A 12,977-nucleotide genomic window follows, 5' to 3' on the forward strand; every position below is an offset into this window, starting at 1 on the left:
AAATATTAATCTAATGTAACAAAACACAGAGATGACTATGAGAACGACAGCACCAAAACACAACTAAGACACCATCATTAAAAACAAACAAACAAGACCATAACCATTTAGAGTCAATATTGTAACTCAGTCTAAAATTCAAAGTTAAAACTATCTGCACAGGTTGATAGGACTAAGACTTTTTTGTTTAGATAAAAGTCTATCCTTTTATTTTCAACTTGTGGCATCAACTACTATTTAAGTAATATTTTATGTCAACCTCACATTCTCACATAATAGATAAACCAAAACACATCTTCCTTCTCAGTCCAAACACAGAAAACACACACAGTTTGTACATTGCAATACTTGTTCTAGTTTTCATTAAAATCTATACCCAGGGGGCAAAGCAAAAAAACGGACACGGAGCGTTGTAAAAGGTTTGACACCAGAAATGATATCTAGGAATTTCAAGGATTAAAACCTGGGTGGACAACCCGGTCAACTAGCTGCTGGAAAGCTGCAGGGGGCCAAAACCCCTTTCTTGGGTCATTTTGCTGGCGAAATGATGTAAATGCAAATATTTAGGTACTACAATGGCATAAATAGTCATACAACTATAAAATTTGGCAGAGAATATCTTGACACATAGGGAGAGGCATGAAAAAAAGATTCTGGGGTTTGTTGCAACTCGATTTTAAGATACCACCCTCAACATCCCAAAAAAGACCAAAAAAAGTACTGTTCGCCTGACAAATTCTCATGGAAATTATTATTTTTCAGCACTTTATGGAGAATATCTATGCTTAACATGTATATAGAAAATTTCCTTAATTCATAAGCTTCCATTTGAGTCCAAGATAGCCTTTCTACTAGCTACTGGAAAGCTACAGGCTGTCTCCAAACAATGCAACACCTATTGTGAAAAACTACATGTTAACTGACATGATCAGAAACCATTCTATTTCTGGTCTCCCCAAAGTGAACAGATAGATAGAGAAGACCGTTGGCCACAGCAAGTGGAGCTTTTGAGATAGAAAGGCTATCTTGGACTCAAATGGAAGCTTATGAATTAAGGAAATTTTCTATATACATGTTAAGCATAGATATTCTCCATAAAGTGCTGAAAAATAATAATTTCCATGAGAATTTGTCAGGCGAACAGTACTTTTTTTGGTCTTTTTTGGGATGTTGAGGGTGATATCTTAAAATCGAGTTACAACAAACCCCAGAATCTTCTTTTCTTGCCTCTCCCTATGTGTCAAGATACTCTCTGCCAAATTTTATAGTTGTATGACCATTTATGCCATTGTAGTACCTAAATATTTGCATTTACATCATTTCGCCAGCAAAATGACCCAAGAAAGGGGTTTTAGCCCCCTGTAGCTTTCCAGCAGCTAGTTGACCGGGTTGTCCACCCAGGTTTTAATCCTTGAAGTTCCTAGATATCATTTCTGGTGTCAAACCTTTTACAACGCTCCGTGTCCGTTTTTCAAAAAACTGGGATTTTGCCCCCTGGGTACTACCTCCTTTATTTTTAAACTGTCTAATTAATAGTGTAGTATTGATCGGTATGAATATTCAGTGTTTGGATCCGTTCATCGTTGGTGTTTTGTAGCTCCTGAGCTGGTCCAGGAAGCCCGGGTTCGGGGAGGAGGCGGGCCGAGCTGATTTGACCAATGAGAGGGCGTCGTCGAAGGACTGGCCGTCACATGACATCAGGTAGCCCATGACCACAGCCGGCGCCCGGGACACGCCGGCGTTACAGTGGACCAGCACCACACCTTTCTGATAGAGACAATAACACATAAATACCATTATTAAAGGGATAGTTCAACATTTTGGCAAATTGGCCCATTGCCATAATCGCTATAGTCATAGATGTAGGTCCGTTACGTTTATTTGTCGGTGCAAGCTATTTTTAGAACGGCGGAGCAGAGCCGTGAGCTGCTCAGAGCTACAACAGGAGGCTCATGGGATTTCTTGGTTTCCCTCATCAAACTCATCAAATACACAATCCAACAACTCCACAACGCTCTGGTGGACAAGTTGTGACCTGCACATTCACCACGCTATGAGATAATAACACAACGTTGAGTTGTTGAGGTAAATTAATGCAAAACCGCTGATGCGCGTTGCCTTCAGGGACAGTTTTTCATCAAGCAGTCTCTGCATTTCCCTCTAAAACAACTCTGTCTGGTAACGTTGTGTTATTATCTCATAGCGTGGTGAATGTGCAGGTCACAACTTGTCCACCAGAGCGTTGTGGAGTTGTTGGATTGTGTATTTGATGAGTTTGATGAGGGAAACCAAGAAATCCAATGAGCCTCCGTAGCGTAGCTCTGAGCAGCTCACGGCTCTGCTCCGCCGTTCTAAAAATAGCTTGCAATGACAATTAAAGGTAACAAACCTACTGCTATGACTATATCGATTATGGTAATGGGCCAATTTGCCAAAATGTTGAACTATCCCTTTAAAGAAGCTGCACAATTGTTGTTTTTTCTTGTTGGTCACTCGGAGGCAATAGAGCTCCATGAGGCGTTCAAGAACACACAATGAGGAAAAGTTTGTTAGTAGCACATCCAGCAACATGATTATCCCATTTTTATCCCAATATAAAGCTGTTGGGAACCTGCAGTGATGCTGTGTGGACACCAGGGGGCTCCACAGACCAACAACAGACCAGAGACTCTCAACAACATCACAACCAGTGAGTTCCTCCACTGACGTGCTGTTTAGTTAATAGGCGGCTTGTTTTGTTAGTTTGTTGGTGTGTCTGGATTCTCATTACGTCTCCATTACAGCTTCTGTTTTCCTTCTCACCCACAAGCGGTGAGTCCCAGGTGTCAGTGCTGCGTGCGTTCACCGCATCCACAACTACACAAACACAAACACAACAAGCTTCTCATGTGACCCCGGGAAACAAAAACCTTGTTGCTATTGACATGAGAATATGTAAAAGAGAAATCTGAGAAATCTTCTGAACATTCAGGTAAAATCAGACATGAAATTTGCAGCCGAAGAGACAAAAAAATAAAATTAAAATGTATAGACACACGTAGCTAATCATTTGAAGATAAAATTCAACTGGAAATTTGTGCTTAATGTGTTTTCAGGTTTGTGCCAGAATTTCTAAACTTTTCCACAATACCCAAAAATATTAGGATACATCTCTACACTACAGCTAATGAAGCTGATAATATTTATACATAACAGTAGAAACATTCAGGTGAAACCAACCAAACCTGACATTTTGAACAAATACATTCAACTTTCAGGCAAAAAAAAAAGAAAAGAAGAAAAAAAAATGAAGATGAAGTTCAAAAAGATCAAAAATTTGATTTGGTTTCATCTGCTCTCAATTTCTTTTTCCATTTTTTATTTATTTATTTTATGTTTAATTGTGTTCTAACTGTTTCCTTTTTTTTTTTTTTAAACAGAGTATTTAACTGTGTCTTTTAATGAAATATGTGTTTTTCTTACGGTGATCCGAATGCAATTTTCCACGATGGTGGACAATAAAGTTTTATTGTATTGTATTGTATTGTATTTGATCAGTTTTCAGATCTGTACTGGAATTTTCTTACATTATTTCAACACAACATAGACTTTATTATTTTAAAACACTTCTGTGGGGCTTTATCTAAAGTTTCAAGTCATGTTTCGATCATGTTGTTTGATGTTTTTCTTTCTGAACGTGCAGTTCTAGTGAAGACAAACTGGTGTAAAAGTCTTTCCTGAACGCTCTGGATTTCAAATTTCTGAAAATGTGAGAAAACGTCGTCCCTCAAAACTCCAGGATCTGGGTCACATGGTGCTGCTGTGGCCCGACCGTTGTCATGACAGCATCAATAACTGATCAGTCATTATTGCCTCCAGCCAGATGGCCTGCTGGGTAATCTGAGCCTGCTTTTCAAAGTAAAAGCATCAGTTTGATTATCAGGTCTGGAATTTCCACATAGAACCATATCATAATGAACACACACACTTCCTGTAATCATACACCCCTAATGACTGCTTAATGACTCGCCACTCGCCATGTGTGTGTGTGCGTGTGTGTGTGTGTGTGTGTGTGTGTGTGTGTGTGTGTGGTATCATGTTAAGGTGAGTCGCAGGCTTCGCTGCTAAAAGCTTGTATGACACTGAGATCTGATCTGTGTGCAGTTTAATAAAACATGAACAAAACTACACATCTATTATTCAGAGCAGAGGAAGAGGAGGAGGAGGAAGAGGAGGTTTTAAGACCCTGGGATCTGCCTCACTCTGCCCATAATCCCAGAGCATTATGGGATTGTTTCTGGTTGTTCAGCCTGATCCTGTCGTTTTGCTTCACCTGAGCTACAGCCGTCTGTCGCCTTTTTATTTAATTAGTTCAGTGATTTAATGATGGAGACAAAAGCAACATCAGTGACTGTTGTTTTATAGTTTTTGTATGGTTTTTTTGTATATAAACTTAATGTTTATTAATTAAGTTTTTTATTAAGTTTGAAATAAGATGTTTGAGAGAGATCAAAAGTTATTATTTCACCTTTGACTGTTTTCTACGGTGGCCCTGAGGGGTCAAGTCACTGCAAAAATACAGACATGCTTCAAATTTGGAAAACAACTTCATCAATTTGACAAAATACTCTCAACACAACAGGAAGTGTTTCTGGAGGACACAGTAAAGTGAGTTACCAGGCTAAAGGCTAATGCTAAGCTAACAGTCCATGTGATCAATAACATTATTATTAATATTATAACGATATTGACGTTGTAATAAACCAAACAAACTCAGCTTATTGTCCAACCCACTAACAGGAAGCTGTCTGCACAACTTCTAAAGTCAAGAAGAAAACAACTAAAGGCTCCAGACCGGTCCTTCGTTTTATTGGGCCTGGCCCAATTTGCACACTCGATCACACTTAGACACTTGGCCACTTGACGTGTGCGTTAATCATGGGCTTAGTCTAAGTGTGTCCCGTTTCTCCAATGACCAAAAGTGCTGCGCGCTTGATTTGCACTTTACCCACTTAGATTAAAACGGGGTCATTCCTATGTTCCCCTGGTCCTATGTTCCCCGCTTTTCCCCAAAAGGACCCGGGGAACATGCAACTTTTGTACCCATACCTGGAAGTGGAGCTGTGACTTTGCAGATTTTTGCCTATTTTTGAGTGAGAAGTTGAGTTGTGACTTTGAGTGAGAAGTGGAGTTGTCCCATTGGTTAAGTTTAGAGACCAGGTGCTACAGGCCAGGTAGAGACATTTTAGAACCATATAAATAGTAGCCCAAAAGACACACTTCCCTTTAAAACATTAAAAACCCAAGAGTTGAACCTGGAAAACAGCCCCCTCACTCAGCTGATGGTGAAGCTAAGTAACTTGGCTCCCATCAGCTCAGCCCCAAAACAACAGAGAATAAAAATCATCATTAATCAATCAAAAGATTTATATTTACAATATTGGAAAAAGAAAAGAAAAACTCAAAGCAGACTAAATTGTTATTTAACTCTGAACAGAGAATATAAATTGGCCGAATACCTCCACACTGTTAGAGACATAAAACAAAGAGGGATCCTGACCAAGTACAGGCTGAGTGACCACCAGCTGGCTGTAGAGAAAGGACAACACCGACAGACATGGCTGCCCAGAGAGCAACGTGTCTGTGGTCACTGCTCCACAGGAGAGACAGAGACAGAGATGCACTTCCTGCTCTACTGTGAGAAGTACTCCTTAATAAGAAACTCTCACTTTGAGAAAATACAGGAAAAAATAAGAACGTTCCACAAATTGACACCAGAGGAGAATGTTTCCGTCCTGCTAGTACAGCAGCTCCTCTGGCAGCTAAATACGTATCAGCCTGCCACAGCCTGAGGGACTCAGTATGACATCACAGATGCATAGATTTGTATTTATATTGTTGATTTGTATTAATTGTATTTAATTGTATTTATATTGTTGATGAATATTTGTTTTATATTTTGTGCTGTTCTGAATATGAATTGCAATGTTGTGGTGCATATATGTAAGTATTGTGAAAAATTCTTTGGCAAAAACAAATCTCTGTTCATGCCAATAAAGCAAATTGAATTGAAAAAAAAAATTGAGTCCAGATAAGTAGAGAGAGTCCATCGACCAGCAACAGCGGGGAACATAGGACTCTTTTTTTGAAAAAAGGTCCTATTCCCCAGTAACAGTGTGTGTGTGTGTGTGTGTGTGTGTGCGTGTGTGTGTGTGTCGGAGCTAGTGTGCACAATGGCGCTCAGATGACAGTCTGCACTGGTCAAGTTTGTTCCACCAGTAAAACGTCACCAAAGTGTGTGCGTAACCAAGCGCACTGAGCCAAGTGACTGGTCCCTCGCTTTATCGTGTCCCCCAGAAACACTTCCTGTTGTGTTGGGAGGTTTTGTCAAACTGTTAGTTGCACGATCGCGTTTCTGTATGTGTTTTTACAGTGAGTTGAGCCCTCAGGGCCACCATAGCAGCCTGATAATATGTTGTAGCAGGATTTAATGTTTGCTTTTGTGCAACAGGCTGAAGTCTGTTTCTGAAAATCTGGTTTGAGAAGATATGAGGTGAGTTTCAAGAGTCCAGATGTTTCTGTTTCTGTTCAGATTCGTTCTCATTTGCAGACGGGAAAGTTTCTCTGATCTCTCCGAGTGAGACCTCCCTCTCTGCATTTTCCTGTTCTCATATCAACAATGAAGCTGAAATGATTTGTGAACTAATCAAATCAAAACTGATAAATGATCCATGAACTTCAGTCTCTCTCTGTCGTTGATACAGTACGTTTTCTGGACCTTCAGCCTGAACGAGCAGCTTAAAGACCAACTGATTGAGTTATAGAGTAAAAGATGACAATGGTTCATTGATAAATTGATAATAAATTGATGACAGAGTGACAGTGTGAGTGAGGGTGTGTTACCTCGCTGCGAGCCTGCTGGATGAAGTCACAACAGTCCTGGATGTGAAGCAGCAGATCGGCGTCGGGGAGATCCAGGATACTGACGGTCTTGTAGATGAACAGGTCGGGAAACACGTTCTCCACGCCGAAGGCCACGTTCAGGATGTGAGACACCTGAGGAGGAGGAGGAGGAGGAGGAGGAGGAGGAGGAGGAGGAGGAGGAGGAGGAAGAGTCTGTATCTCCGTAACAAACAGACTCATAATCACAGTTGCACCCAACAGAGATCAGTTCAGACTCACCTTGTGTTTTCTCAGTGTCCCAAAGTCGTGTGCAGCATCTTGAGAACCTACACACACACACACACACACACACACACACACACACACACACACACAGGTGCATAATTAGTCATTAAGTTAATTAGTTAAAGGGATAGTTCAACATTTAATTGTCGATGCAAGCTATTTTTAGAACGGCGGAGCAGAGCTGTAAGCTGCTCAGAGCTACGCTACGGAGGCTCATGGGATTTCTTGGTTTCCCTCATCAAACTCATCAAACACACAATCCAACAACTCCACAACGCTCTGGTGGACAAGTTGTGACCTGCACATTCACCACGCTATGAGATAATAACACAACGTTACCAGACAGAGTTGTTTTAGAGGTAAATACAGAGACTGGTTGCCGAAAAACTGTCCCTGAAGGCAACGCGCATCAGCGGTTTTGCATGAATTTCCCTCTGAAACAACTCTGTCTGGTAACGTTGTGTTATTATCTCATAGCGTGGTGAATGTGCAGGTCACAACTTGTCCACCAGAGCGTTGTGGAGTTGTTGGATTGTGTATTTGATGAGTTTGATGAGGGAAACCAAGAAATCCCATGAGCCTCCGTAGCGTAGCTCTGAGCAGCTCACGGCTCTGCTCCGCCGTTCTAAAAAAAGCTTGCACTAAAGGTAACGAACCTACTGCTATGACTGTAGGGATTATGGCAATGGGCCAATTTGCCAAAATGTTGAACTATCCCTTTAAGTGTTTGTCTTTGATGTTTTGGGAGCAATGAGCCGACGACCTCACTGTGTCATCAGGCTCCACCTGTGAGCAGGTGAGCGCACACACACATATACACACCACCACATCATGTGTGTTTAGCTGTAATTTAGTAATTAGCTGTGACCAATCAGAAGCCATGAATTATAAACCACTACGTTACCGTGACAACGCAAGCTTCAGTTTCTGCCACGTGATGAAATCTGTTTTACAGTTTAAAAAACTGTTTTAATGTTTTTTAAACGAGATCCAGATGTTTCTTGTTATGAAGCTGCAACATGAAACAGCTGACGAAGAATAAACTTTATTTATTTTCATCCTGATGATAAAATATTTAATAGGTAATTGGCCGACATCACACTTTACTTCCTGATGATCCTGTTTTACCTGATCCCTACGCCCTTTTTTTAACACTTTAATTATTGTTAAGGTTTTTAATTTTATTTAATTTAATGTTTTTGTGGATTTTTGGTTTTATTTCTCAACACTTTTTGATTTTCATGTTGTTTTGCTGATGTTTCTTGTGTCTAAGACATTTTTATTTATCCTTTGTTCAGGTCTCTACTAGGCCTGCTAAAGGTTGAATGAATGAATGAATGAATGAATGGATTTTGTTGCTCTGTAAAACACTTGAGTTTCCCTCATACAATTAAAGCTGCGTCACCTTTATACACTCACCGAGTCAAATGTTAATGGCATAATGTTTTTGTTATATTATTTAAATCCTATTCAGTAAATTCAAGATGTCATTAATGATTAAGTATCATTAATAAAGTTCCAGGTCAGACTCAAGGAGCCACTTCGCTCAGCTAATCAATAAATCAGCGGTTGTTAACCTTTAATCACACAGCACCTGAACCTGAGTGTGCTCATTTAGTATCAGTTGGTTAAGTAGATGGTTGGTTAAGATCATGGGTCGGGGTTTTACAGGTGGACCCGTGACGTCACCACGCGTCATGTGACCAGATGTGGTGGCGACCCTCCAGCTGCTCGCGCTCTGATGGAGAGTTCAGTCTCTGTCCGGACAAACTTTCCCCTCTCGTGCGTTTCTTCAGTTTTATCACTGTATGCTCGAGTTTACCTGGTGACGTCATACTCTACAGGGGTGATGTTCATTATACAACAAGGTTATTATACATATTACAAAAGTCTATGGTTTTAATAGCCTTTTCATTTGCTGATTTGGTGATTAGCTTAAAGGGATAGTTCAACATTTTGGCAAATTGGCCCTTTTTTTTGCATGAATTTCCCTCTAAAACAACTCTGTCTGGTAACGTTGTGTTATTATCTCATAGCGTGGTGAATGTGCAGGTCACAACTTGTCCACCAGAGCGTTGTGGAGTTGTTGGATTGTGTATTTGATGAGTTTGATGAGGGAAACCAAAGAAATCCCATTAGCCTCCGTAGCGTAGCTCTGAGCAGCTCGCGGCTCTGCTCCACCGTTCTAAAAATAGCTTGCACCGATAATTAAAGTTAACGAACCTACTGCTATGACTATAGGGATTATGGTAATGGACCAATTTGCCAAAATGTTGAACTATCCCTTTAAAGTAAAGTTCCATTTCTTTTTGAAAAACATAAAAGCAAGGGGTTTTCTTAGAAAATTTACTTTTATGAATATGAAATTTTGCAAGAAATAAAAACAGATTTATTAAAAAGTAACATTTTCCCAAAGTAAAATAAAATCTATAGTGAGAGAGTCAATAATACATTTGCTAAGGTCTGCCCATAATTTTTTTGTGTAAGAGCCAGAGCCAGAACAAATGAACAACTGTTTCTGGATGTAAATTACAGAAAGAGCAGTTAATATTAATGTCCTTTTTACATTTTTGCATAATGATTAGCTGGATATAGCTAGTTGTGTATGATTTTGTAAGAAACCTCCTTAACCTTATTTGTGATTAAAAACTTGTTAGGAAGCATCCAAGTTTTTTTTCCCAATCAATATGATCTGTGAAACGATTCCAATAAAACTCTACAGGTACCAACACTTGTTTTGCTTCCTGTCTATTAATTGTTGTGTGACTTAAATAGATAATGCCCAAGCTAAGAAACTGTATACACTTTTGGAAATTCTTCAATTGTGATGAACCCCTTGTATCTTTTATTTGTATTTTTTTTTTCCTTTTGATTACTTCTTTTATTTATTTCATGCATTAATTTTATACTCTCTATAGGCTCTGGTCAGCCTTTATAGAAAATATTTTGATTTCTATTTCTATGTAATGCAGGAGGTGTGATTTTTCTTTCTTGCACATATGGACAGAAATGAGTATGTCATTGTATTTGTTCTTCATGTTTACATGTTTAATAAAGATAAAAATAAAGAATAAAGTTTTTTTTAATTATTATTGTTGCGTGTCGTCACTCACCCAGCAGCAGGTGCGGCTTCACTGCGCCCACCTGCACGTCCCAGGAAGTGTCCGGTACGTATCCCAGCGTCTTCTCCTCCGGGGGGGCGGGGTCTTCCACCACCGTGATCGTGGTACCTTTCCACGTCTCGATGATGCGGCGGCCGCTCAGTGACGTCACGCGAGTGCACTGCTTCCGCAGGCGCGTGCGTGAGAAGCTATGGATCTCCTGGGTCAGGGACTGCATGACCGAACCGGACCGAACCGGACTGGACTGTGATGAACCGGACCAGACCAGACCGGACCGGACTAGGTTTAACTGAACTGGACCTGAAAGATGAAAGATGAATAAAGTTAGTGAGGTTATTGATTTCCTACACGGGCATCTCAATAAATCAATATATCATGGAAAAGTTATGTTATGTAATTCAGATAGGTCAGGTTAGTTTATTAGTCTTCACCAGGGAGAAATTTGTTGCGGAGACAGGGAACATGTTGCATACATAAAAAACACATACAGTACAAAAAGAACATCAAGTTAAAAGACTGGTGGAGTAAACAGACCACACTGGACAATCCTGCACATGCAGCAAGCTCATGTGAACGTCATTCCGCTACTCTAACTGTAATCATAAATATACATTCATATCAGCATCACATAACCTCAAGCATACATTAATCCATTCACTCACATATGTCCATAAACACTCATAATACATTCATTTCCATATACACATAGCCTATGTTCGTATACATATACAGAAACATCACAATCATGTCCTGCTGTTGAGAAGCTTGGTTGATACAGGCACAAAGGAATGTTTGTATCGATTGTGCCTGCACAGAGGAAGCCTATATCTCTTTCCAGAGTTCAGGAGAGTATATTCACTATTCAGCACATGAGAACTATCTGTTCTAAAAGTGAATATACACGGAATGAAACATGTCATGTCTTTATTTATTTAATTTCTTTTATTTGTAATGATTAGCTATTGCTTACATTTATTGAAAACCTAAAATTCTGTATCTCAACAAATTTGAATATTACAAGAGACCAATTAAAAAATAAAAAGCATTTTTAACTTAGACCTTGGAAGACTTTATTGTCACTGTACAATTGTACAACAAAATTCTGTTGGCACTTCTCATTCTCAGGCCTACAATCAATCAATCACAATCAATAAAAGACAAACAAGACTATAAAAGGACAGTCAGACAATAAAAATAAAAATACCAGCAGATAAAAATGAATAGAAATATTGGCCTTTTGAAAAGTAAATCCATCTATTATGCACTCAGTAGGCTATTTGTTTGGGGCTTTTTGGCCAATGGAAATTGACTTTTCCATGATATTCTATTGAGATGCACCTGTATGTAGCAACAGAGGAGGCCCTGAGGGTCCAAAACACTGCAGATTAATAAGATACATGTAAAGACACAAAGATGCTACAAAAAAAAAAAAAAGCTTCATCAGTCTGGTCAGTCACTTTATTGTGTTATCACAGAGACTGAGAGAGACTGAGTGATCGATCAGGTCCTAATCAATAGCAATATACAGTATGTATCAAAACATCAATAGTCGGAAACATACAGGTCTTAATTATAAATGTGCATTATGAGACGACCTGTCAAATACATTAATTTAGAGACAATCAGACACTGAGGACAGAGATGAGTTAATGATCAGAACCTGTTTCTGCAGCTCTGGTCCGACTCCGATCAGCTGACTGGACGTTTTAACACCAGGAACCAGGTCTGGGTTTAGATCCAGGACAGAAACACACTCCTATCGTCCTGTCATCATCTTCATCATCATCATTTTCATCAGATACAGTCCACAGTGGTCCAGGTGGTTAAAGTCCAGCTCTTGTTGCTGTTGCTGCTGCTCTGACAGAACCAGGTCCAGGTCCAGGTCCAGGTCCAGGTGTGTGTGGAGCTCTGGTCCTGAGGTCGGTGTCGGGCCGAGCTCAGAGGGTGAAGTGTGAACTGGGCCATCGCTGCTGGAGGTGAGGCTGACCTGCTGCTGCGTAACACGACACCTGACGCCGGCCTACCTGTCCACCACCTGTCCACCTGTCGTCCACTAGTCTCTGTACCGGGTGTAAAATAATAACAGACACACAAGTCCAGATAAGGAAACGTCAAATATTCACAGGTTTAATTTGATGCTTTTATTCTAATTTAATCTGGATGAGATGAAAATGAGTGCATCAAATGAATAACTGTGTAAATGTGTTGTATTATTAAAGTATTTTACTGCTGCAACCTATGAACTCACAACTGAAGAATGATTTATTTATTGTTTAATTAACGATACTCACACTTCAAAAGACATAAAACTTAACATTGTGTGAGTGTGTGCGTCTGTATAAACCTGTTTTTTAACTACGTCTTTATACTAAATCACATGATCTCCCACATATGACAAACAATAATATCTGTAAATGACAGAAACACTATGAATAAGACTTATTTTCCCAACTTAAAGGACCAGTATCATGTATTATAGGCTATATCTTTCCCTTAAAGGACAAAGTTGTTACTCCTTATTCTCTATCACTGTCCTACATTTTAAATAGCAACAGAAACATGTTGATATTTAATTCATGGCACATTTACACACTTAATAAATCTCAGGCTGTATCATAAAGTTACAAATATTGATCATAATATTAGATTATTAGTGAGGAAAATGATCAAATCTACACAATGGGCTCA

At 39.5% G+C, this 12,977-nt stretch overlaps 1 protein-coding gene across 1 annotated transcript; it reads right to left on the reverse strand.

Annotated features, from left to right (window-relative positions):
- Window positions 1–1,559: 1,559 nt before the first annotated feature.
- Window positions 1,560–10,529, reverse strand: LOC146965545 (dual specificity protein phosphatase 19-like). Its single transcript, XM_085765133.1, has 4 exons — window positions 10,281–10,529; window positions 7,162–7,208; window positions 6,883–7,035; window positions 1,560–1,767 (listed from the first exon to the last, which is right to left on the reverse strand). Exons 1-4 carry the CDS (start codon window positions 10,504–10,506, stop codon window positions 1,561–1,563), a joined length of 633 nt encoding a protein of 210 aa, XP_085621259.1. The 5' UTR covers window positions 10,507–10,529; the 3' UTR covers window position 1,560.
- Between the last annotated feature and the right edge of the window lie 2,448 nt (window positions 10,530–12,977).

Source organism: Trachurus japonicus, chromosome 21 (genome assembly GCF_045865225.1).
Source record: "Trachurus japonicus isolate A0001 chromosome 21, Traja_1.0".
Classification (NCBI taxonomy): domain Eukaryota; kingdom Metazoa; phylum Chordata; class Actinopteri; order Carangiformes; family Carangidae; genus Trachurus; species Trachurus japonicus.

What these genes read in the sequence shown, in the direction of transcription:
- LOC146965545 (XM_085765133.1), bottom strand. Translation starts at nt 10,506, where the DNA reads ATGCAGTCCCTGACCCAGGAGATCCATAGCTTCTCACGCACGCGCCTG. An exon ending in GAAGCCGCACCTGCTGCTGG is followed by an intron (nt 7,209 to 10,280) that starts GTGAGTGACGAC and finishes GTGTGTGTGTAG; the next exon opens with GTTCTCAAGATGCTGCACAC. An exon ending in GGACACTGAGAAAACACAAG is followed by an intron (nt 7,036 to 7,161) that starts GTGAGTCTGAAC and finishes CCTCCTCCTCAG; the next exon opens with GTGTCTCACATCCTGAACGT.